This window comes from Pseudopodoces humilis, chromosome 2 (genome assembly GCF_049639895.1).
Source record: "Pseudopodoces humilis isolate 2021_Gansu_Grassland_sample_001 chromosome 2, ASM4963989v1, whole genome shotgun sequence".
Classification (NCBI taxonomy): domain Eukaryota; kingdom Metazoa; phylum Chordata; class Aves; order Passeriformes; family Paridae; genus Pseudopodoces; species Pseudopodoces humilis.
Genome location: NC_142201.1, coordinates 70,086,530 through 70,108,310, shown reverse-complemented (window position 1 = coordinate 70,108,310; position 21,781 = coordinate 70,086,530). Strand labels below are relative to the sequence as shown.

At 36.2% G+C, this 21,781-nt stretch overlaps 1 protein-coding gene and 1 long non-coding RNA gene across 4 annotated transcripts in view; one reads left to right on the top strand and one right to left on the bottom strand.

Annotated features, from left to right (window-relative positions):
- Nucleotides 1-16,958, top strand: part of TNFRSF19 (TNF receptor superfamily member 19) — a 56,898-nt gene extending 39,940 nt beyond the window's left edge. For all 3 annotated transcript variants that reach the window (XM_005516266.3, XM_088052212.1, XM_014255447.2), the window contains 5 exons: nt 7,610-7,774; nt 9,041-9,166; nt 9,926-10,028; nt 11,978-12,372; nt 14,778-16,958. In XM_005516266.3, the coding sequence (XP_005516323.1) occupies nt 7,610-7,774; nt 9,041-9,166; nt 9,926-10,028; nt 11,978-12,365 (782 nt within the window). In that variant the 3' untranslated portion in view covers nt 12,366-12,372; nt 14,778-16,958. The remainder of the gene's footprint in view (nt 1-7,609; nt 7,775-9,040; nt 9,167-9,925; nt 10,029-11,977; nt 12,373-14,777) is intronic.
- On the bottom strand, nt 2,948-20,180 carry LOC148184878 (uncharacterized). The gene is made up of 3 exons (XR_015772036.1): nt 20,086-20,180; nt 17,975-18,119; nt 2,948-3,910 (listed from the first exon to the last, which is right to left on the bottom strand). It is a non-coding gene; the product is annotated as an uncharacterized LOC148184878 (long non-coding RNA).
- Between the last annotated feature and the right edge of the window lie 1,601 nt (nt 20,181-21,781).

The following is a 21,781-nucleotide window of genomic DNA, read 5'->3' as shown; positions in this document are numbered from 1 at the left end:
AAATAAGATCATAGAATTTTGTTCTTCATAGAGTTTTAAGAGAAGTGGAAGCTCTGCTCTGCCTCTGAGTAATTTATGGGAAGAGCAAAGTACATAATCCTTCTCCAGGTTTCTGTAGCTACAGTCTGAGCACGGTGACATAAGGAACTGTGTTACTCATATGACAGATATTTCAGATTCTATTCTGTATTTAACCTTTTCTTCACACTGTATAGGAAGTATGTGACCTAATACAGACCTCTAGCTTCACAGTTAGGTTTGCATTTTAGAATTACAGATTTTTACACCTTAACTTTTGAGTACTTAAGCCTTGTCCCTTTGTCACTTTTCCAAATGAATACCAAAATACAATGGCATCAATCTTTTATGTGATTTTTAGATTACTCTAATTATTTGCAATCTGAAAGTTGTAGGTCTTCTGTATTTTATTTCTCATATATTCTCTCAATCTGGAAATAAACTTTTTAAAATGTAATGTAATAAATTATCCAGTGTTGAACACACATGCACACACACATGTATTTTCAGATCTCTTTGAGTACTGATTTTTTATTAGTCATAACTCATAACCGGGCTCTTTCTGCGTGGGATTTCTAATACTTGGAAGAATTTCCTTAGCATTTATATTTTTCATATTTGTTAAAAAAAATATTAGTACATTACAGAGAGTTTGAAGAGAGAAGATGCTTCTAGCTATCAGGATTTAATTTTCCTTCCCCAGCTATTTCAGATTTTAATTTTAGGCCAGGAGGCAACAAGGGAAAAGTTTATAAAACTTTATTGAATTTTCTGGTAGCTGCTGGAACATCTAGCTGTCTGGAATAGATAATTTATTTGGCCAATTCAAGAAGTTTCTTTTTGAGCAAAAGAAGGAAATTATTTCTGCATCTACTTTGATATTCAAAGTAGTTTTTTCTTAATTGTATCACTTATTGGTATATTTGTTCTTTAATATATAATCACTGTTTTCTAGAGCTTTATGAATGAAATGTATCACAGCATACTTTGTTATTCTGGTGACGGAACAGCTTGCAAACAGAAGTGACAAAGCAAGGACAAAAGCCATAGTTCTTGAAAATGTATTGCATAGACTGACTATTGGTTACGTTTATGGAAATTTGTGGAAACTTAGGACACGGGCTTGCAATCATTATGAAATATTTTGCTTTAATCCCTGGGTGTTACCACAACTGAGCCAGGATAAGGAGGGAAATATTTGGGATGGAAAGTGTTAGAAATTACTTCTTGTTGAATCAGAGAGGTACAAAAGCTCTTTTATGACCAATTTACATTTCATTTTGTGCTTTACTGGGATTTGTACAAATAAATACATAGATAGATGTATAGATGTATGTTCCCTGCCTAGGGGCAGGCTTAGGTCCTCTAGCAGCGCTCAGTCATGGTCACAGCACAGAGCTTTCCACACTGTCGTATTTCAACCTACTGAAAACCAACCTATGCACCAATCTACAACCTCATCACACAGCAGCTATAAGAGCTTGTTTGAATCTTTTGGAAGAGAGCTGTAATCTGTCTGCATAGAGTTCACAATGTTCAGTTACAGATTTGATTAATGAAAGAGGATTATTCTCTATTAGCTAAAGAGAACTTTCAGACATGCTTATTCTTCTACTTACCTGTGTGTCATTGCCATTTTACTAGTGAATATACAGGTAGATTCTGAAGGGTTCATGGTCCCCCTCTCCTCCCTTAGCAAATGGGTGATGGCAGTAGTTCCCACATGAACAAGGTTTGCTTTTCAGCAATGCAAACTCCTCCTCTGCTTATGTGAGCAGAGTCTGGTGTGTTTTGAGACTGAGAGCAATGGAGTGTGTACAGAGACTAAAAAGAAGAGAAACTGTCATTAACAGACCAAATGGACTCAAATTCTGCACAGGGACGTTTTTGTTCTCTAACCAGTCCTAAAGTCCTAAAGATTAAATGGGACCACACATACAGAATGCAAAATACAAAGATACAAAAAATACTTCCTGCTTTCATTTTCTGTTGAAAAGATGAGACAGCTTTCATAGCCTGTGTGGGATAGATGCATTCTACAGTTGGATTTGAACAATGGAATAGTCTAAAATAGTGAGTTCTATTTCACACGATGTCTGGTAATTAATGTGGTTAAAAGTACAAATTAGAGGTGATGTAAGAAAATAAATTTTCTACTGTGTCTAGCAGTCTCATATGTTCTGACATAAGTTTTATGGGACATTGTTTTAACACATGAAAACACCTAAAAAAGAAGTTGCATTTTCAAGAGAACAGGCATTGCCTACCCTCAACTGTCAGAGATGCAAAGGTGCTTTCTAGAAGCAAAAGTCATAAAGGTAATTGTTGGCAACACTGCAGTCATTCACAGCAACATAGACTTATTGCCATCAGACCATGCTGGGTTTTCAGTTTATGGAGGAGAGATTTGTCTTTTCTTATTAATAACCAGTTATGTTGTGGGGTAGAATGTGTGTAGTTTAGTGATGACACACTTTTCTGATTATTTTTTTTTCTTACTCTCAGGGTTTTTCAGGTTATTTGAGGGTAGCAGTGATCTGAGCTGTTACTCTCATGGACTTTTATATTCACATGGCTAGACAGTTCTCAAAGTCAAAAGTTTTATGTATGAAACAATGTTACTTTTGTACCCATATAGTGGCTCAATTTAGATCACCATGGTAATATCAAGATTTCACATGTCTGAATTGCTAAAAGGAAAATGTGTGGCAGAGGTTGGCTATGCCTTACAGACATTGTGGTGTGTATCCAGTACTGTGGAGTTCATATATATTTTAAATTCACATACATAGTGCAATTGTTCTACTATTTTAAACATAAAAGGCTGTCAGCAGCTGGGGTTTGTGAAAATACACAGTGCAAGAGAAATGGTCTTGGAAGGGAATAAATCACATTTCAAAGATTTTAATTTATAAGCATATTTCTCAGGATTTCCAAACAATGGATAAATACTTGAATAGTCATTTTCTCCCCTAGGGCTTTTTGGTACATTTATTAAAAAAATAACAAAACCAGCAAAATAAAACAAACAAAAAGAAAAAATTGCAGGCCATTAACTAAAGGCTTTATAGTGAGCACTTGGAGTACATTTGAAAAATGTGGTTTGACATGATGAACTTTTGGGTGTGGGCCGTGCATGCAAAAGGCTGTCTTTTTACAGATGCTGGGAGACTCTGTCCCCACTGTTTACCACAGTCTCCAACAGTAATGTTTAATAAAGTTTCTTACCTCCTGCTTGAAAGATCAGGAGAAGGGAGGCAATCTGCTGCTTTGTAAAAACTCAAAGATATATTCAGGGAAAGTTGCTTTGTGTTAATGCTCAGTAGTATATAAAACATGCATTTTATCTATATATACAGATCTTACACATGTAGCATTTGAATTGTCTATATCATATATAAGGATATATAATACATCATTTTGCTTATTTGGGGCTAGATAAACATATTGCCTTCTTACTTTTAAATGAATATAAACATCTTTACTTATTTTTTGGTGTTTTTTTTTTTTCAAAATGAAGGATTTTCAAAGTGAACCACATTGCCTTACATTGGCTTGCCTTTTCTGCAGATCAAGAGCACACACACACAGATAGCCACTGCAGTTCAGCTGACAGGCAGTGACTTGTTAAATTACATAGCTTGAGGGTATGTCTGAGCCCTCAATTCTTGTCAAATTAAGGTTGATATCACTGAGTTGGGCCATTCAAAGGTAATGGGCAACATAATATTCCACATTTTATTCTCCTTAACTTTACAAGTTAGTATATGTTTCCTGTATCCATGGAAGAAACATACAGTGTTGCAAGTTCTGTTCTCATATGCTTGATCTACCACAAAAAGCTTTCTTTTTGGTTTGCTGATTCCAGTAGCAACTGTAGTTAATCATGGTTCTGGAAAAAAGGAAAAAAAATTGGATAAAATAAACATGAAATCAGTGACAAAGGAAGTCTTTTTACATTTTGCCCTGTCTCTTGTTGTTTGGTATAATAGGCTGAAAATTCAGCTATTCTGTTTATTGGCAGAAATTTTAGTGATACAGCTGGGATTCATATGTTCCATATTAACTGAGTTATTGCTGTTTAAGTGTCTTGGATTGACAGAAACTTTACTTGCTTTTAAGGACCACACCTTTGCATATACCGCCATTATAATGTAATATTGGTAATTAAGGGAAGAATGTGTATTTAAGCTTACTGCTCAAAATTATGCAGGAGACAGTTTGATATTTTGGGTAATTCTTCAACATTAGCAAATTTTCAGAATATGTTACAACTAAAACTTAAAAAAGGAAATCAATTTCTTAAATAAAATAGGGATAATATGCACATGCTTTCCAGAATCAGAAAACGGTGTGCACCTCCTCCCTCCTTTTTGAATGTATCCCATCCAGTTCACAAAGTGTTTAATTGCATATTTTAATTTAATCATGTAACCATCTAATAGATGTAAGTACAAGTGCAAATTTAAAATGCAACTCCTTGCTTTACTGAAGTGGAACCATTAAGTCTGTGAAAAGAATGAGTTTATGAAAATGCATACATGTGTGAGTAACACTGAAAGCAGAGTTCAGCAATGCCCAACGGGCCACTTCTACAATAGCAATCCACTTCTGAAATGTTGGTCTCTGCAGGGAAGATCACTATCATTATAATTAGAGCTAGACTACAATGGACTGCTCAGAGTAGCTATTCCAAAAAGTTCTTTGAAGGTGAAAATGAGTGGTAGGCCTTCTCAGGAATAGAAAATTGCTTTCTCAAGTGAAAAAAAATCCACCAAATAAAACAAATCTTTGATAGCTAAAAGGCTAAAAAAAAATTAAATTTTGCTGATATTTAAAATTAAATCACTGCACTTCCAGTTAGAATATTGCTGATGGTCATTAAGAAAATAGATAATTTATATTTTCCTAGAATACATACTATGTAACCATACTTGAAAATAGATGTGTTTTGTGAGCAAATGAAGAGACAAAAATATAGAAGCTGCATCTTCTGTGCTCTTTTTCTTTTTTGCCCTTTAAAATTGCCAATTGCAAATTATGAAGGCCTAATTTCAAAGACCTGTTTAGTGCTCTTGTGTACATTAATACAAATAGGAGTATTGGTATGAAAAATATTTGAAGATGTTCTGATCAGGTTTTTTTTTGGTCTGGTTTTTAAATACTTGTCCAGTCTGTCTTTAACCTTCTAAAAGAAACTAGATCAGACAGTTGACTAAAACTGAAAACCTGATACCAAAGCACAGTCTGATCACACCAAAGCCAGCACACATTGCTATACAGGCAGGATTTTATACAGATTTACTGCTTCTCACAGATATCCTGGAACTTCATGTAGAAATTTCTTCAGTCTGCTAAAACTATAAACTTAAAACCACAGTTGCAAGAATCCTAGAAACTGAGAGAAAAGTTTTCTCCATGGAAGATTGCAGTGGCCCTGCCAAGAGCATTCAAATTAGGACAAAATGATTATGACACTTACTGCATTTTCATTAAAATTAACATTGACGATTTGGAAAAGAGGCCATAGAACTTAGCTCTGTGCATAAAGGAATTCTAGAAGAACATGAGGAAAAGGATAGGTCATAACTATGTAAGAGAAAATACAACTGTGCCAGTGGTCAGTCAGTCTCAGAGTTATTAAAGTATCCTGATGTTCAGAGGGCACCTCCTGTGTTTTAGTTTGTGTCCATCACCTCTGGTCTGAGAAAAGAACCTGGCTCTGTCCTCTCTGCACACTCCCTCCAAGGATTTATACAAATTGACGAAGTTCTCCTGAGCCTTCTTGAGTGTGAGCAATCCCAGCTCTCTCAAACTTTGATCGCAGGAGAGAGCATCTCCAGTTCCTTAGTCATTTCTGTGGCTGTTTGTACTTCTTTCTTCACAGTTGCTCCACTCTGTGCAACTTGGCAAGTTGAAAGCATGTAAAAAAGATCTGCTATAAATTTGCTCTTCAGATTTTGATGTGACAGTGGAACATAATAGTACAAATTGGAGGTAAATGGAAATATTTTAGCACATGTAAATGCGGCAACTCTTGTTTCTCTTTATGCTGAAATCAGAAAATGAGCAACTAAACTTTTTTTCTTCTGTATAATGGCCATAATGTGATCTCTCTACCTTTTTATATTACCCTATTTACTAGCAACTACATGATACTATAAGCTCGAGAAACTGTGTTTATTTAATACACTTGGTGGGTTATTTCTTTTATTTTCTGGAATCTTTATTTCATAGAATATAGTGTTTTCTTTGGTATTGAGTGGTCTAAAGTCTTAGAATTAAATCGATTTTTCAAAATGCCTAGGTTTTGTCAATCCCTATAGGCATTATAACAAAGCAATATGGTATCACAAACCCTTTGGTGCCCATGTTTGATGTGTGTAGAGGAAATACCATAACTATTGCAGAAAAGTATTCCTGAGTAATACAAGTCCACTCATTGCACTGACTAAGCTAGGAAGTTCTCTCCTGCCATTATGAAATTGCAGTAACCATATTGAACAATTGTATTTATGAAAAATTTGATTAGAGGTTTTAATATACTCTGGCATTTATCTCACAATTTAAACTTATGACTGCATGGTCCATTTCTAAGGATATTATAGTCTTTAGGTTTTAACCAAATATCTTCTGGGGTAAATAGGCACAGTAACTTATTTTTGTAAGCTAGTAAAATATGGTTTGTGGTTTCTTAAAGTTTTGCTGCCATAGAAGTACTCTATATTTTTATTCCTTTTTCTCATTGAATTTAGAAGGACTTCAAAGTAAATTGAAATTTCTGGGCTGACAAGATTCATAGGTTGTTTAAAAAATAATTTAATTTTAAAATCTGTAATTTAAGACAGTTTCAACAGTTGTAGTTAAAGTTTTGATCCTTTAAAAATATTTTTTGCTTTCCACCTAAAAACGTTTGTATCTGGAAACGTTGGCTAAGTCTTCATTAATTTGGGTATAAAGTCAATCTGTTGAATGTTGACTAGAGGTATCATCTAGTATAAAAAAAAAAAAAAAATCACTGAAGAAAAAGAGTTGGCAGAGTTGAAATCCTGGGTTTAGTCTTGGAAATGACCATGGTGTCATGATGTATACAACAAAGCAGGATCATAATTTTGACTGCATTTGGACTTCTGTGGGTGTCTCAGTGCCCAGAAAGTTTCCTTATTAAGGGAAGTTCATGTATTTGTGACTCCCTCTAGTGGATCACTCTCTCAGCTCTACCCTAGGAAATGTTCTCCATATTAAATTCATGTGACATTACACATTCAGATGTCTTTGTTTTCATGGTGAGGGTCTGATTCCTTTCTCATGGACAGTATGAATGTGTTTGTGTACATCTCCACCCATTATCACACAGTTTGCAATATATCTTTTCTAAGATTCCTTTTCATGCTGAGGGTGCTGACAATTATATCTCTCTATCTATCTGTGCAACTAACGTTGCACGTATAAATACATTCTCTTTTTCAGAGAATATTCTCTTTTTTTCTGTGCCACAAACCTCTTCTGTTTCCCAGACTTTCTATCACATGACTATGTTCTTGAAATGTCTGAAGACGTTTGCCTTAATTATTATTTAATTATATTTCAGGTACCACCAAGGTAAATCTTGTGAAGATCCCTTCAACTGCTTCCAGTCCTCGAGACACTGCTCTGGCAGCTGTTATCTGCAGTGCACTTGCAACAGTGCTCTTGGCTCTTCTCATCCTTTGTGTTATCTATTGCAAGAGGCAGTTCATGGAGAAGAAACCAAGCTGTGAGTTTCCAATTATTACTGTTTCTTGGTAATATTTATAGAGTGGTATTAGTTTGGCAGATATCTCTGCAGGTAAAGAAATGAAACCTATACATCATTTAAGCAAGTTTAGCATTGAGCTGGTCAACGTAGCAAAGCCCAGGACTTCATCCAAGTTTGCCAGCTGAGTGTGGAAGCATTTTCTCCTGCTACTGAGAAAATGCTGTGGAAATGCCCAGAAAACCTCCAGTTGTATCAATTCCATGCCATACTCTGCTAGATGCTGCACAGATGTATTTGGATCATTCATGATCCAAGATAGGACATTACAGAGTTGCAATGTCAATGTGGAAATACCAGTTTGGAGGATCTGTGCATCAAATGCTATTGTGAAACACAGATTAGGTCATCAAGACAATGAATGTGGCCAGTGTAGATGAGAGATTTGTCCTTAAAAGTTTTGGTTTTATGGGCATATTCAAGATTAATTAAATGCCTAAGAGAGATTTGTAAATTTCTTTTAAATCCCTAACAGCTCATCAATGTAATTTGTTTATAATAAACATTTTTTTGCTTCTTAATTTAAATTAAGAAAAAAGTGAAAAGCACTTTAGTTCCCATTTATAGTTTAAAAAAAATATATTAAAATATGTTTATAGCATCTAATGGATAACCCTGGATGCGAAACAAGAATACTATCTAGGATGAATTGATGTTATTGCTGCTTTCAGCACAAACAGAAGCTAAAAGGTTTATAGAGGCATTGTAAGAATTGTTCCTAACCTAGAATTTGCTTTACACATGAGTTTTGAGAAATTCTGACACAGTGAATTCAGACTTCATTTAGTGAAGTGCAATAACTTGTTTGCCTTGGCCTGCAATTATAGAGATTAAAGGAAGTCTGCTGTTAATATAAAGCTCTTGAAGATAATGTAAACAAAATCCCAGTGGCTGAAAGCTGACTCTGGAAAATTTCAGATGGGAAGCACTGAGAATCATTAACCACTGCAAAAACGTAACAGTGAATAAGATATACTCTCAAATCATCAAAATGAGAGCTGATGTCTTCCTAGAAGAGGCTGTAGTTGAACCAGCTGTTCTAGGGTTTGTTGCAAACCTGGGGGTTAAGTTATTGGAAGCCACATGGTCAATGTGGATCTTTCAACTGGAAAATGTATGGACATACTTTATAGCATGACAATTACACATTCTGTGAAGATAGAGGGCTCTGAGCAGGAAAAAGGGTAACACTTTACTGACATAGATTTTTATTCACTTTGTTCCAAGGGTCTCTGAGATCACAGGACATTCACTACAATGGATCTGAATTATCATGTTTTGATAGACCACGGCTAAGTGAATATGACCACAGAACATGTTGCCAGTGCCAAAGAAGTACATCACAGACATGTGGTATGTTAGGTCTACTGAAAGGTGACTTTATTTTATCTAACACTTGAGTTGTAAAAATTACATTTAACTGCAGAGCTAACACTGTCAAACTACCCTTTGTCCTAGGCTAATTTCTTAATAAGCAGAAACGATTTTTAAGTAGCTATTTGGGTTTATTTTTTGTTTTTTCCTGTATTCATTTCAGTGTCTTCACTTGAAAAAAAAAAAAAAATTGAAATGTCTATTACATTTATTTCTGATAAAAATAGCACTGCATCTGGCTTTGAGACTTAAATTAGTGTGAAGGATTTACCAGAGAGTATCTAAGAATGTGCAATATATTCTAAAGTGCATTAACAACCCAGACAATTGAAATCCTTGCCATTTTTTGAAGTTGTATCAGAACAGATGCAGTTATGACATTAAGAAATACATAATTTAACACAAAAGCACAGGCTTAAATATCATCCTGATAGCTTAACTCAGAATGCTTCCACTTATGTGTATTCAACTGAGAAGAAAATTAATTAAAAAAAAAAGGTATTCATGACTGGCTTCTATATTACTTCTGGAGAAAGGACTTGGCTTTCATAAATATTTCAATTTTAAAGCAATAAAGATGTTTTTAAAAAATGTTTTTACAGCAAGAAATCTCTTTCCTCAATCCATGTATTATAATGTAACTGCCAAACTAATACTCAAGTTTGAAAAAGAGCAGAAAATAAGTTTATACAGAGCTTTGACAGTTTTAACACTATTGAATTCATTTTCATTCCCTAGGACCAGTTCACTTGATTCCCTCCCTGTGCTGTGATGAAACCTGTAGCATGGAGCACAGCAGTCACAGCTGTGCTTTCCACTCACAAACCACGCTTAATGAAAGGTAACTTAGTTTTACAAATGTGTATTAAACATGAAATATTTTTTAATTAATATTTATACAGAGACAACAGCTGCTTGAAGTGGAATGAGGGATTTTGATGAGCTGTACCCATATCATCCCAAGTTGTGCAAGAATAGGTTTATGGTGAAGAAATTAATTATTACTTAGTAAATGCTGACTTGATCCATGTGTTTCTCTGAAGAAGTGGCTTCTCTCACAAACAGATAATATTCCTTTTACTCTGTGGTTCCTTTGGGGCTTTGGCCACCCCCTGTTAATGGTTAGCAAGAGTTGCTGCATAAACCCATGAATTGGGGGAAATGAGGTACAATTCACAAGTGGCATAGAGATTATTTTTTTTTTTTAAGGAAGTATTTAGGACTGCAAATTTGAAATATGTATTATTTCTGAATTTCTAGCAGGTCTTAACCATTATTTTCTCTCGATTAGCTGAGTTTACGTGCAGTAGTAGAGTAGTTATTTTTACAGCCGGGCCATGAGCTAAATATATAACATTTATGGTGTCCTTCAGAGTTTCCTGGTTACAGATTTTAACACAGGATATATTTATTTATTTTAACTAGAATAATTTTCCATGTAAGGTTTAAATTGTTCTTCAGCTGTTTTGTTCTTATGGCCACATGTAAATAAAAATGTAGAGGGAGCTTCTTCATAAGTACTGTTTGTGCAAGGTGACTTAGTGACCTAAGTACAATATCTAAGTTTTCTATAATAACTTGTTTAAATACCAACAAGCTTGAGTCATCCTTGTATACCACTGAGGCTGACATATTGAGAGCTGTATACTTTTTGAGGAATCTTTTGGTTAAGGCTTTAAAAATAACTGTAATATCCATGCTATGTGGACATCAAAGATTCTGTGGTTCCTTCCAGTAGAAATGGAGCTTGTGCCAATTTCCTTTGCCAGAATAATGTATTTCCTTCAATTGTGGTGCAATGTCCTGACTTTTGGCCTCATCTCTGAAAATGCTTTGTGTGTATGTCAAAGCTATTAAAGCATTATGTTTTGGAAATGAGTAAGGCTGCTTAAAAACTGTTATAGGCCTGTTAATATGGGACAAGTTTTGTCACACTGCATATCAGACTTAATACAGCCTTTGCATTTAAAAAATCTGTAGAAGGTGTTTGAAAATAAAACACATTGGTATAAATTCCTGGTTTTGTTAATACTTATTTTGGTGTATACATACTGAAAAACACTAATGGCCTTTCAGCAGTGTTTACCACATGTCACTGTTATTGTGCACTTTAAATATACTTGAGGTAGATAACACTGAGTTTCCACTTCTACTTTCTTCCATTTTCCAAAAAATAAAAATAATGCTTGCTCTTCTTTAATATTATGTCCTTTCCACATAAAAGAGAATAGAAGAAAAACTTTTCATATTTTGAAGGCTAGGCAGAACAAACTGAAAAATCCAGTTTTCAAGTTTAAAGCAAACACAAGGTTTCAAGAAGCTTTGTTGCCTATTCCATTCTCCCAGTCTGAAGCGACTTTACTTCTTTTACTTCCATATTAGATATTACTTCCATACTTAGATATTTGTCTATCTACAGTTTGGGGGAGAAAAAAAACCCAAACCAACCAAACCTCCCCTGGTGTTGGAGACTGTAGACTCTGCTCAGCCATCTTTGTTGCTGCACTTTAAGACTGCTACATCTTAATACTCCCCTCCCCATGCACTCAGAAAAAAAGTTCCTTCTTTGTGACAGTGTTTATATCTGAACAGTATTATAGTATTTTTTGTCATATTTCTGACCCTAAACAACCCCAGCTGTAGGTCATGTTTTGTGGAATCCGGGATTCGCTGTCTGAAGTAGTGCTCACAAGAGCTTTTGTCATTTCCAGACAAGGAATTAAGTAATTAAAATACTGATAATATTTTCTGGAATGCTATGTAAACTATGTGTCTTTTATCCTTCCACAGAGCTTCTGATTCTGTTGGAGAAATGATTCCTGCTTTCCTTGGTTCTCTTTCACACTCTACCAGTGGAGACATTCCAGATGCTTGGCCTCTTATGCAAAACTCAGCTTGTTGTGACAGCATTTCTATCTGTGAATCATATTCAGAACTGACTGGAGGAGCTGCAAAATCCTGCAGCCTTGAGACTGAAAATGCAGCCGCTGTTGAATTGGATAATAACCAGGAACTAAGTGAAGTACTTATTTCAGCTAAGTCTCTTGATGGAAATGGTGCAAAGTCCTTTGAAATCTCTGAGCACAGAACATGCAGAGAAGCTTCATCACTTCGGAACTTGGCGACTGCTGAAAGCCAGCCAAAGTGTAATGGAACAACAAATGACTCTACAGACTGATAAAGAGGTAAAAAACATCACTACAGAGGAATGAGAATGAGTGCTCCAGGCATGTAGAGCCAGATAAAAATAGAGTTGTAAGAAGTTTCAGGGTTCTATTTCTCCATAGGTTACACCTAGCTATTGCTGAGATAAATTAAACCTCTACAAGAGATCGAGCAGTTTCACATTTTTAAATCATTAACTGAATTTGAAAGGTGTAATTACGCAAACCGTGGTGTTGAAATAATACTAACCAGAATACAGGGGAAAGTCTGTACACCGGTCAGCTTTTATCAAGGAATTCTTTCATTAAATTTCAAGGGAAAAATTAATAGTCTTATGATCAAACCATTGTGTAAGGATAACCTTTGTGTATGAGTGAGAACTGAGGAATTGGCTTTGCTTATTGCAAACAAAGCATAAAAGACGTACAAGTGTTCATCTAAAAATATTTATGGAGCCTTTCTGTGGAGTAAATGCAGTAGTTGTAGAAACACAAGAGAATCTCAAATGCCTTATAATTCCATTTATATTCCCATGTCATCAGATAAAACGTAAGTTAATCCATAAAATACAAATTTATCTGTAAAAGCTCAGAGAAAATGCAGGTCTGAGGTCAAAATGCAAAGAGGTGTCAAACAATTGTCTCAACTATGTAAGAGTGGAACTGTTGCAAAAAGTCACTCTGCTACTGCTTCAACATTATCTTTTTTTGAATATTTTTCCATATTTTTAAAATGAAATTTTCTACTTTTGGAAGTAATCTGGAGCCTCAAGGAACTAATCTGTGAAAGGATCCAAAATTATGGCCTGTGTCCTGATGGAAAGTGGTGTTGTTTCTCCAGGCTTATGCAGGCTGTGGCTGGAAAGCTGAAAGAGTCCCTTGTACATGAACTCAGAGGCAGGAACCCAAGAAATTGCCACTAATATTAATAATGCACCAAACTTAATTAAGAATATTATGCTATCTGTAATTATGAAAATTTTGAGCCATCTGCAGAAGTAAAACTGCATTCCTTTGATCCTTTTCCATTTGGTTTGCATTAACACTTTTGTGTTATTCCTAAATATGAAGTAGAAAGTAGTTAGTATTTAGGAAAAACCACACATATTCTGAAAACATGTAAGAGCAATAGTTTCTTTGTAAATCTGGCCTTAATTGTTTGGCTGACATTGTCAAGAGGAGGAAAGGGAAGGGAACTGACTGTTAAATCAAGAATTGTTTTGCCAGTGACTTCAATGGAACTTGTCACCCTGAAAATCTGCTGCCATCACTGACAATATCAGCCTTATCCAGGTGGCACATATTTCTCTCACTGTATTATTTACAGTATAAAGTTTTGTCTGTAACCATGCTGGGCAGTGCCTGCCCACATGTGAGATGGCAGCACTGGCAGTTTTATTTCTGTGTGTGCCCAATCTCATTTGGTGACAGTCATATTCTGTAGCTGTGTGTAGGAAGGGACAGTGACCTGGATACCACTTCAGATCTCAACACTTCTAGTTCCCAGCAGCTCTTGATGTTTTACAGGAATGTATTTCCATATTAACAAGGTTTTCAAAATCAGAAGTTTGTGAGTATTTTCCCACCAAACCATGCATCAGCTTCAGAGGTATGCAATTAATATTATTTAAGATTTTTCTTAGGTCAAAAGACCCACAGAATTTCAAAATATAGCTACAAAAATTAGCTTTTATTTCACTATACTTGTTATGGTATCTGAACTGTAAATTTTCTTATAGATTCCTATGTGTATGGAGACAGCTTTTCTAGCATCTCAAAATCCAGTATGCTTTGATAGTTTTCTGCTGTCCTCTATAACTACTGAGATTTGTGTATAATTTTGAATAATCTAGGTCTTCAGGAGGGTTAAGTTTTTCTTCATTTTTTTTTCCTAGAATAGACACTACTGATTCATTTTGTACAATTTCTCCATGTTCAGAGTTTACAGTGCATCATGAGGTGTGCATTTTTGGCAGAGAAATTTCAGTAGTGTTCATGGCACAGGACCAGGACTGGGCTTACCTGTGATGTATCTTCAGGATGAACACTGGCCAGCTGCACAACCCCAAGACAATTTCATCTCGATCCATAGCATGTTTTCCCATCTTTCATGCTTTTTTGAAATATTTTGAGGCAAGAATGGTCTTTGTACTCCCTGTGGATGTACTACAGTCTTGCATAGGTCATTGTTTTATTATTATACTTCAAAGGAATAACATAAAATCAGAATATAGCCAATTTTTATTTCTGTACAGACAAGTCTAAGCTTTTTAATGTGGTTTTAATACAGGTTTAATCATCAGGTTTAGGTGAATTTTACAGCAACCAGTAAGTATACCTCTACTCTTTTAGTGTTTACCCTAATATAGAAGTACATGCAGTTTTCTTATGAACTTATGTAACCACTCTCCTGTCACTTTTTTTAGGGACTGGAGTGATTTCTCTCAGCTTAAAGCTGAATGCTTCCTCTACACTCCCCTGCTGATATTCATCAAACATGGTCTGGTCTTCAGTGTTGCATGGTTTTCAAACCAGCTGGAAAAAAACGGCATCATTTCACACCTTCTGAGCAGTTGTGTCTGAGCTGTAGCAGCTGGGAAGTTAAACTTCAAGGAGCATCCTATGAGGACCCTGAAAGTGGATTTATGACCTTTTCAATCTCTCTTTCTATTTCCTCAGAGTCTCAAAATGTCTAATGGAGTGAGCTTAATAGTATATGTAAATACAGCAAGAAATAAAAATACTTCAGTGTGTTTAGGGAGATCTCAAATATGGCTACATATGGGGTCAGAAGATGTGGGACAACACAGTACCAGTTACTCTGCCTGCAGATTTGTGCATGCATTAGGATTTCTTTTTCTGCTGGTTCTAATTTTAAGTAATATTCCTGCTATTGAAGGAGATAACAAAAATCCATTTCTGTTTATAAAAGGATCACCTATTAATAAACTGAAGCTTTTATTATGTATTACATTATATTCAATAAACTAGTTTGGGGAGTTAGAGAATTAGCATGTTACAGTAGGTGTGGTTGAAGTCCCCTCCATCCAATTATTACATTTTTGGGAGGTGGCATTGTTCTGTTAAGTGTAGCAGGAGATTAGCTTTAAATTAGATTTAGTTTAATGAAGGTCAGACATATAGATAAGGACATTGTGTTTAATTAGTAGTCTCAGTATTGGAATACAGCACTTCTTGTTATAGCATATAATTTTGAATGTTGAAATAATTGTAATCAACTGTCAAATCAAAACGTCAGACTATAGCAGGTGTGCCATGAAAGTATTTATACAGTGAGACTGTTACCAAGATTTTTTATTAATGCATTATTTTTAAGGGTCAAGCTCTGTGGTGAACTAATTCCTTCATTTAGGAGTCCATTGCATTCAAGATGCTCTGTCCTTCTCACTGTAGTACTGTGTCAAGTCAAATTTTCCACACAAAATATAAAAATCTGTTTGCTTTATCACATCCCTTAATATATTTTCTCTTTTTTTCAGCCATTTTCATCCCTAAAATAGTTTTTGCTTCTGTGGATAATCTCAGTAACCTCTACTGATTCATTACACTCAACAGGCTCACACATGCCTGTGATGAACTCTAGCAATTATTCCTTAAAGTACCTGATGTGCCTTGACTAAAGCAAAGCAATCAGCAAAACAGATGCAAATTGGCAATAAATATTACTCATCTTTCCACACAGGGTTTGTGTGGCAATGGAAATGTTGAGACAGTATTAAGAATCCATTATGGGAAAAAGACTTTTGCTTTGAAGCACGCAGAAGAAGGTTGGACCTGCACAAGAATAGGTAAAAACAGTACAGGCAGCCATGGCAGAGAGATGCTCCAGCTCTTCGCCAGTGAGATTATTCATTTGTGCAAAAGCCATGAGTAACAGTTCCCACATTTGAACCAAACTGAACAAGTTACCCAAGTGATTTTTTTTTTTTGCTGTTGTTTGGCAAACACTTCTTTGGTGTTTTAAGAAGTAGATACCACCTTTTGGTCACTGATGGAAGAATAAGCAGTTACACAGTACAATTACTCAGATAAATACTTTCACATATATATTTAAATACGAGTAGTTTTGAATAATTTCTTAGTATACTTTCATACATTTAAGAAGTTACAAAACATTATTTTTCACTACATGTGCATGAAGAGACGTGCTTCTTTGTATATACTTTGTAAATAGAAAAAAATCCAATGTGCATTTCAGTATATGGCAAAATATTTTTAGAACATACAGAGATCCAACTTTTCACAAATAACAGTTCTTGAAAAAGTGATGTTCAAAAATTTTGCCAGCATCTGCCACAGTATGTTTTCTCATTGGAATTTAAACTTTGTATAATTGTTTTTATCCAGCAACCCTAGAGAAAGATAGTTTTCTTTTTTTTTTTTTTTTTAGTGAGTGAAAGCTTGAGAGTGAATTGGGAGGCAAAAATTAATACAGTATTTTTTAAATATATGTGTATATTTTGTATATACTTTTTTTTCTTAATTTAACCAAATTGGTCTTTTGTATATTGCCTGTGGCAAGCAATGTTGTACATGCCAATAGAAAACATCCACTATCACTGCATTTAGACTGCCCACATGACATGTCTAGGGACTTACAGTGCTGTTTTAAATACTCCTTTAACAAATGTAAATTAAAATCTTGTATAAATTGTTTTGTAATGCTTTTTCTACTTGTGAATAAAACGTTCAGTGAAATGACCAGTCTTGGTTTGTTGACCTCAAATTAATAATAGCTTTCTGTAGAAATTTAGTGATGAATTGTTCTAATTCTTTTAGAATTCCATAATGGTGTAATTAATTATCTTAAGGTTATGGTAGAATTCAGAGCATCTTTGTCTTGAGATGTTTGTGGTTTAGCAGTAACATTATTCTTCAATCAGGAGGACCCCAAAGAAGCAGTAAGTTAACATCAATGCTTAAAATCATAGTGCTTCAAAACTGTTTAAAAATTCTGCTTCTCAAGAAAGGGGGGGTCAGAAAAAAAGGTGTGGAAAAAGACAGGTTGCTGTCTTTACAGTGTCTTAGAAAAGAGCACCTGGTGCTCCACACTACTGGGTTGTCTCAGACAAGACAGATAAGCAAATAATGAAAGGAGCTGTATTTTTGAAGCAGGATTGGAGTCATGGCCCCAATTTAAATGATTAAGATAGGAATGGAACAGTCTGACTGACAAGAGTAGAAGACGGAGAAGAAAGAGTAATTTGATAATTGTATAAAATTGGTCCTAATGATAAAGTCATAAGCAGTGACTGGAAACTGAATCCAGATAGGGATTGCCGATAACATAAAGCCAAGGAGCTTGTGCTGGAGTATGAAAGCACTCTTGATTTTTGGGGGGAAAGTTTGGGGGAGACTCAAAAGCTGCTTTGTCCCTGTCTCTGATTTAGTTGAGCAAATTTCACATTGGCTCTTCTCAGTGTAATGCTGTTATTTCTACATTCTTTGAAATACACAATTCAGAGCTTAACTGAGGATCACCTGGCCAGAATAGCAAGGACTCCTTATACCCTATGTCCATGTGCTGCCCTCCTGAGCAGTTTCCTACTTGTTTTCAGCTGTGACTGTCACAAGTGGCAGCAGTTCACGTGCTCAGGCCCACCTGAGTGTCCTTGGAGTTCACCTGGAGGTCTGCAAGTCTGGTAGGACGAGAAGCACCTGGCACGTTTGGGAGGTCACTCTGTGCCAAGACTGGGATCTTTGTGACTCTCAGCACTGCCAGGACTGCAATGGATTTTTGCAAAAATCTGAAAAAATATAATCAATAAACAGGAATTGAAAGACAGATACTCTATCTGGAAACAAAGTACAACACAGAACACATGACATACATAACCACAACATTTGCACAGACATTTGCTCATATCAATTACTATATAAATGTCATTAACAAAGCTGCAATTTTCCATCCAAGCTTTCCAGAAGGTCTACAAAAAACCCACCCACCCCAAAATCTTTTGCATTGCATTGCTATTCAGTACTACAGCATTTCCTGCCTTTTCTACATGGTAGACCAAGCCCTTAATCCAGTGCTCCTCATCCTACCAGGAGTTTGAGATCACATGGCTTTTCCCTTTGTTGTGGTCTCTTTGAGGGCCTTTGGTTTGCATTCCTATGAAGTCCCTCCAAGCAACAACCTCCATGCATTAAATTAATCCTCTCACTGTCTTTGGTGATGGAGGTTTAGATCGCTACCTGCAGCACATTCCAGCGCAGACACTGCTGCTTTGTTTCGCCCTTTTAACAAAGGGGGATTGAAGGAGGGTGCAGTGTTTTATCAGGCACGGAGCAAGCTGAGGCTGGGCACTGCAGAGCAGAGCCACACAATGCACACTTTGTGCTGGCAATTTAATCCATATTTAGTTTTGGCCTGAGTGATGGTAAAACCCATTAGCTCTTCACATAGCAGCACATGAGCCATTTTGATTATGTCTGATAAGGTAGCGCTTTCAATAGGATAAAAATAATCGTGGGTGGATTTGCTGGGGAGCCTGCTGCTTTCCACAACAGCAGTGAATGATGGGATTAGAAGAAACGGTTTCTAATAGCCTACTGATGGAGAGGGTGGCAGATTGGGGGCACACTGAGGTTTCTACACAGAACCACATCTTCAACAGCAGGGTCAGTCAAGTAGGACTGAAGGGGTTTTCCCATCATTTGATTTTCTAAATCCTTATCACAGTGGGACTTTTTTTTTTTTTTTTGGTTGATCTCACGAAAGGAGATTTGACTTGTTCAAAAGGTTATAAATGACATTTTTCTAAAGCATTGGTGGAAAAGCAGACAAAAAGAGAAGGTAGCTTTTAGAAAGTGCTTCCTCTGAGCCTCAGTCTTTGTGGAGTTTTCCGTTTCTTTTGCCCAGCTCTCAGTCTCAGTTTATGGATGGACAATTCACATGCTATTTAGTATGCAAAAATTCCCCTATGTTTAATAGCTAATATATCAAAATCTGGTTGCAACCAACAGTTTGATTTACAGCTTAGAAAAAAAAAATAAACCGTTGGAATTCCAGGGATCATTTTGATTTGCCCCAGATCTGTATCACACACGTCATTGGAACATAACAGTAAACATATATAAATACAGAATATGTACAAAATAAAAAACTTGTCACTTTGCAAATGGCCTGAGGCAGGGCATTGTCCAGGTCAGTTAGTAATTTTATTCCTAAATCCTTAAATTTGAGGAAATTACAGAACACTGTGGACCAATTCAGGGGAGACCTGTACACCACCCAAGCACTTATTCTGCATGTGGCAGAGATTGCAAAATTAACTGAGAAAATTTTTAAAAATACCAAAAAACTAAAGGTTCTGTTTCAATTTTTTAAAATGCCTTTCAGCCCAGGCATCCATGTGCCCTAGACATTTCATAGGCCAATACGGGAGCCTTAGTGGGGGAAAAAAGTTCCACACAGTGGGTATTTCACAGACCAATATTGAACCCAACAGCAACAGCAAAGGTTATTTGTTATCAAAATAAGAATGAGAAAAGGATATCTAGCTTTTAGTGCACAAAAAAAAGAGCAAAAGGGGCCATTACATTGCAAAACGTATTTTAAAAGCCAAAGCAAAGCACTGGTCTACAGCCACCTTACTTCTCTAACTTCATGTTCACCTAAACACACATAAACTCTGCAGCAGCCCAAAGCAAAATGAGGCAGATCAGGAATCAGCAGAGAAACAGCATTTACCATGCCAGTTTTGTCCATACCTTGCAAATGTGCTTTCTTGCATACTGATGTTGATTCCAGCAACGTCTGGTAGCTGAGTTTCAGCAGCAGGTTTCAGCTTGACCATTTGTTTGGCCCTTTGTTGTCTCTCTGTTGCAAGAGAAAAAAGGAAGTTTTTTCTTTTCCTTTTCCTGGTGCTGGTTTATGTTGTTAGATACAGTAGTTGTGTTGCTTTATCAGAGTTTCAAAAGAGTTTAAAAAGCTTTATTAAACCTTTTCCCTAAAGATGTTCAACAGTTAAGGGGATGTTGCACCAGTACAAGAGTGAGAATGTTTTTCTGACTGAAATACCAAAGCAGACCCATAATATTCCAGCAAATATCACTTGCATTTTGCCAAAATTCACCACATTGTTTTGATATTTTGAGACTACAAAGAGACAAAAAAAATCCTTGATCAAAAAAAATTTATACACCTTGACAAAATGTGAAAATTCACAGAAATGGTCTCTAGGAAGGTTTGTGCAGCTACTCTCCATGTTAAACTCTCAATCTAATCTCAATTTAAATATACCTTTAAACATACTTTAAACCTTTGAGGATCTGTTGCTTACTCAATGAGGACTAATCAACTTTTTATGGGCAAGAACTACCTCAAAGTTATCTTCATACTCTGTTTTTCAACTGGCAGAACAGATGGACTCAGGCAGAAGAGACTCTAACTCCTTTGGGTGATAAAATGCTTATTGTATTGTATTGATGGGTTAATAGAAGCAAGCCCTGTGGGTTCAGACCTCTCATTATATAATGAGAGAAGCTGTGGGATCTACAGGGAAGAGCTCAAGAATGCCATAAATTACATCTCCTGTGGCTTTCAACAACAAATAGATAGCGTTGGAGTTTACTCAAGGTGTTGGCAAGTGCTGTAGTAGGGATTTCTGAAAAATATCTGAGTGCCAGATGATGTCTCCTAATACACAGAGTGTCACTGAGGAGAACTTGTGGCATTTATGGCCCAGATGCTTTCTTTTCCTAAAGAAATCTTTTTGTTGCCCTTCTGCAGTGAGTGGACTCTGGGCAGTGGGGGCAGCAGCAACAGCTGCAGGAGGCAGGGAAGAACAGGGATCAGTGCTGGCACTCCCAGCACACACTGCTGCCTCTTGCAGCTGATTTCCCTCTGTAAGTCCAGAGGTGCTGACATAGGCTGTAAAAGTGCTTGGAAGCCCAAAAATCCCCAAAGATGCAATATTGCCCCTTCTGCAGACGTATCAGTGTTGTAACTGCAGCAGCTGAGAGAGATAAATAAAAAGAAATTATTATCATCGGTTAGCTGAGGGGGTGACCCAAAAACAACTAAAAGTTTTGGTCTCAAGGCTTCCTTGGATCTGCTTTCTAATGTTTGCTTTCATCTGGTTAAAGGTCTACAGTTGCTGCAGCTCCTCTGAGGGTACTCCTGCAGTTCTTACCCGATCTTAGGGAAGAGAAGTTGGCTTTCAGTTTGGCCTTGTCACACTCCATGCTGAGAGAGCTGGAGGGTTTAAATGCCTGACAGTCTCTGTTATTTTCCTAATTACCTCAGGTTTTGGACAAAACAAAAAAAAAAAAGACTGCATTCAGATTTTGCTTAACTTGCATTACATGTTTTCATGGAAAAAAAAGGCAGATGTCCTAATGCCACCCAAAAGATGGCCCTGGAATCAGCTACTGCTTCATGATGTTACTGCTGCTCTGTCCTCTG